The sequence below is a fragment of the Vigna unguiculata genome, chromosome 2 (genome assembly GCF_037176805.1).
Source record: "Vigna unguiculata cultivar grain cowpea cultivar isolate G323 ecotype 2 chromosome 2, ASM3717680v1, whole genome shotgun sequence".
Classification (NCBI taxonomy): domain Eukaryota; kingdom Viridiplantae; phylum Streptophyta; class Magnoliopsida; order Fabales; family Fabaceae; genus Vigna; species Vigna unguiculata.
In genome coordinates, this window is record NC_140793.1 from 3,642,878 (window position 1) to 3,645,387 (window position 2,510).

Genomic DNA, 2,510 nt, shown 5'->3' on the forward strand with positions numbered 1-2,510 from the left:
CTTTATGGGAAATGAAGTATTATTAATTGCGATGTAATTATTGTTTTATCTATTTTATTTATTTAAATCCGTAATATCCTGACGGGGTGTTACAATGTGCATTGCTCACCCTATCTGTTTGTGTGTGGCAATGATCGGGTAACTTGTTATCCAGGAGCAAATGATGTTTCAGGTGAGCCAGGAGATGCTTAGTGGCGGAGAGTGGGAGCAGAGTACAAGGATTGTTTATAAAGACTTTTATTTAATTTCCATGTAATTAGATTATAGTTTTCATTACTTTGGATTTAGAAACTGTAAAAGTGAATTGTGAGTAATATGACTATTTATAGCGATTATTCAACTTTAAAGTTTTAAATTTTTCCCGCGTTTTAGGGAAATGGTTTAATAATAAATGAGGAATTTATTTTTGTTGTGTTTACTTTTTTTTAAGTAATATCCTACTAGGATGTTACAGTTGGTATTAGAGCAAAAGTTTTGAAAATATTTTAAATATTTTGGGGCTTTTGGAGAATGAGCTTACTGTTTGACCGTTTTGTGTTTATGTTGAAAGTACTTAAATGTGTGAGTGACTTTGCTTAAACCAAGTGAATTGATTCTTAACAGTTGATGTGGCGTATCTAGGCTATGGCTGCTAACAGGAGGAGAAGGAATGGAAATGGAGCTGATGACATTGCGGAGGCCATTCATCGGATGATGGATGCGATGCAGCCTCCTGTAGCAGCACAGCCCAGGGCAGTGATTGCGCCAGTCAGGGTGCCAACTATGGAGGATTTCTTGCGACACATGCCAGTAGAGTTCACTAGCAAAGTCTCTCCCGATGAAGCGGATGCGTGGCTACACAAATGTGAGAAAATATTCAAGGTCATGAACTGCGAGGATGAGCAGAAGCTCCTATTTGCCACCTATTTGCTGAATGAGGATACAAAGTATTGGTGGGCAGGAATGTAACAACAGATGCAGACCCGAGAGGAACAGGTAGACTGGACTAGCTTCCGGACTCGTTCCTGGAGAAATACTTTCCTGACACGGCTAGGCAGGACAGGGAAGCTGAGTTCCTCACACTACAACAAGGAGATATGATAGTGCAGGAGTATGTGAACAAATTTGAGCATCTGGCCAGGTATTACTCACAGACCATTATAGAGGAATGAAAGTGTCTAAAGTTTAAGCGAGGACTTAAACATGAGCTGAAGAAGGTGGTGATGCCTTTAAGGGAGAGAAGATTCCCAGTCTTAGTGGAACAGGCCAAGAGTGCTAAGCACCTAGAGAAGGGCCCTGGTCTAGTTGTTCGACATCAGAGGAATGTCGCAGAGGCTAAATAGATGAAGAAGCCTTATAGCCGTCCTCCTACCATCTCTGGAGACTTTAAATGCTTCCAATATGGGGGAACACACTTGAAGAGGAATTGTCCCTAGTTGAAGAGTCAAACCAGTGGACAAGGGAGCAGTCGCCATTGCTTCATATGTGATCAGGTGGGGCATTTTGCTAACCAATGCCCAGAAAAGAGACTAGTGCGACGAAGAAACCATCAGTCTCTGGAGTAGAGAGATCTAGAGCTACTGGGAGGGTCTTTGCTATGACCTCTATAGAAGCTACACAATTAGTTAATCTCATCATGCAATCTTGTTTACTTGGGAGGCATAATGTGCTTGTATTATTCGACTCTAGAGCAACGCATTCTTTTATTTCTGATGCATGTGCGGCGAAACTGAGCTTGAAGAGACGTGACTTGGACTGTGAGTTGCTGGTTTCAACTCCATCTTCGGGTCAGGTGGCTACTAGTTCAGTCTGTGTTGGGTGTGTGATTGAAGTGGCAGGTCGCAGATTCAAAGTGAACCTGGTGTACTTGCCTCTAGAGGGGTTGGACGTTATATTGGGGATGGACTGGCTGTTTAACAACCACATCATGATCTACCGTGGACGGCACAATTTGGTATTCCCAAAACATGCAGGGTTAGAGTTGATCTCCACTCAGTTGGTATTGATGGAACTGCAAAGAGGGGCCATATGTTTTTTGGTGGTGGCCAAACCATAGAAGAAAAATGCTTCAAAGATGATCCAATCTATACCGATGGCTAGTGAATATGCGGATGTTTTTTCGGATAAAGTGCCAAGATTGCCGCCGAGTCGAGACATCGACTTCACAATTGATCTAATTCTTGGTGTGGGTCTAGTGTCGATGGCTCCATACAGAATGACACCTACAAAACTGGCAGAACTCAAGAAGCAAATTGAGGAGTTATTAGAAAAGCAGTTTATTTGACCAAGCCCATCACCATGGGGAGCTCCAGTTTTATTGGTGAAGAAGAAGGACGGGAGTTCGCGACTTTGTGTGGATTATAGGCAACTGATTAAACTGACAATTAAAAACAAATATCCGCTGCCAAGGATTGACGATTTGTTAGACCAGTTGAAGGGAGCAAGGGTGTTCTCCAAAATAGATTTGAGGTCGGGATATCACCAGATTCTGGTTAAATTGGAAGATGTGCAAAAACGACATTTAGGTCCAT

At 42.3% G+C, this 2,510-nt stretch overlaps 1 protein-coding gene across 1 annotated transcript; it reads left to right on the forward strand.

Annotated features, from left to right (window-relative positions):
- The first annotated feature begins 1,492 nt into the window (after positions 1-1,492).
- On the forward strand, positions 1,493-2,035 carry LOC114174374 (uncharacterized). Its single transcript, XM_028059213.1, has one exon. The coding sequence runs from the start codon at positions 1,493-1,495 to the stop codon at positions 2,033-2,035; it is 543 nt and encodes a 180-aa protein (XP_027915014.1).
- The last annotated feature ends 475 nt before the right edge of the window (positions 2,036-2,510 follow it).

Bases quoted from the DNA above. Each gene is read 5' to 3' on its own strand.
- LOC114174374 (XM_028059213.1), top strand. From the start codon at position 1,493: ATGCCCAGAAAAGAGACTAGTGCGACGAAGAAACCATCAGTCTCTGGA.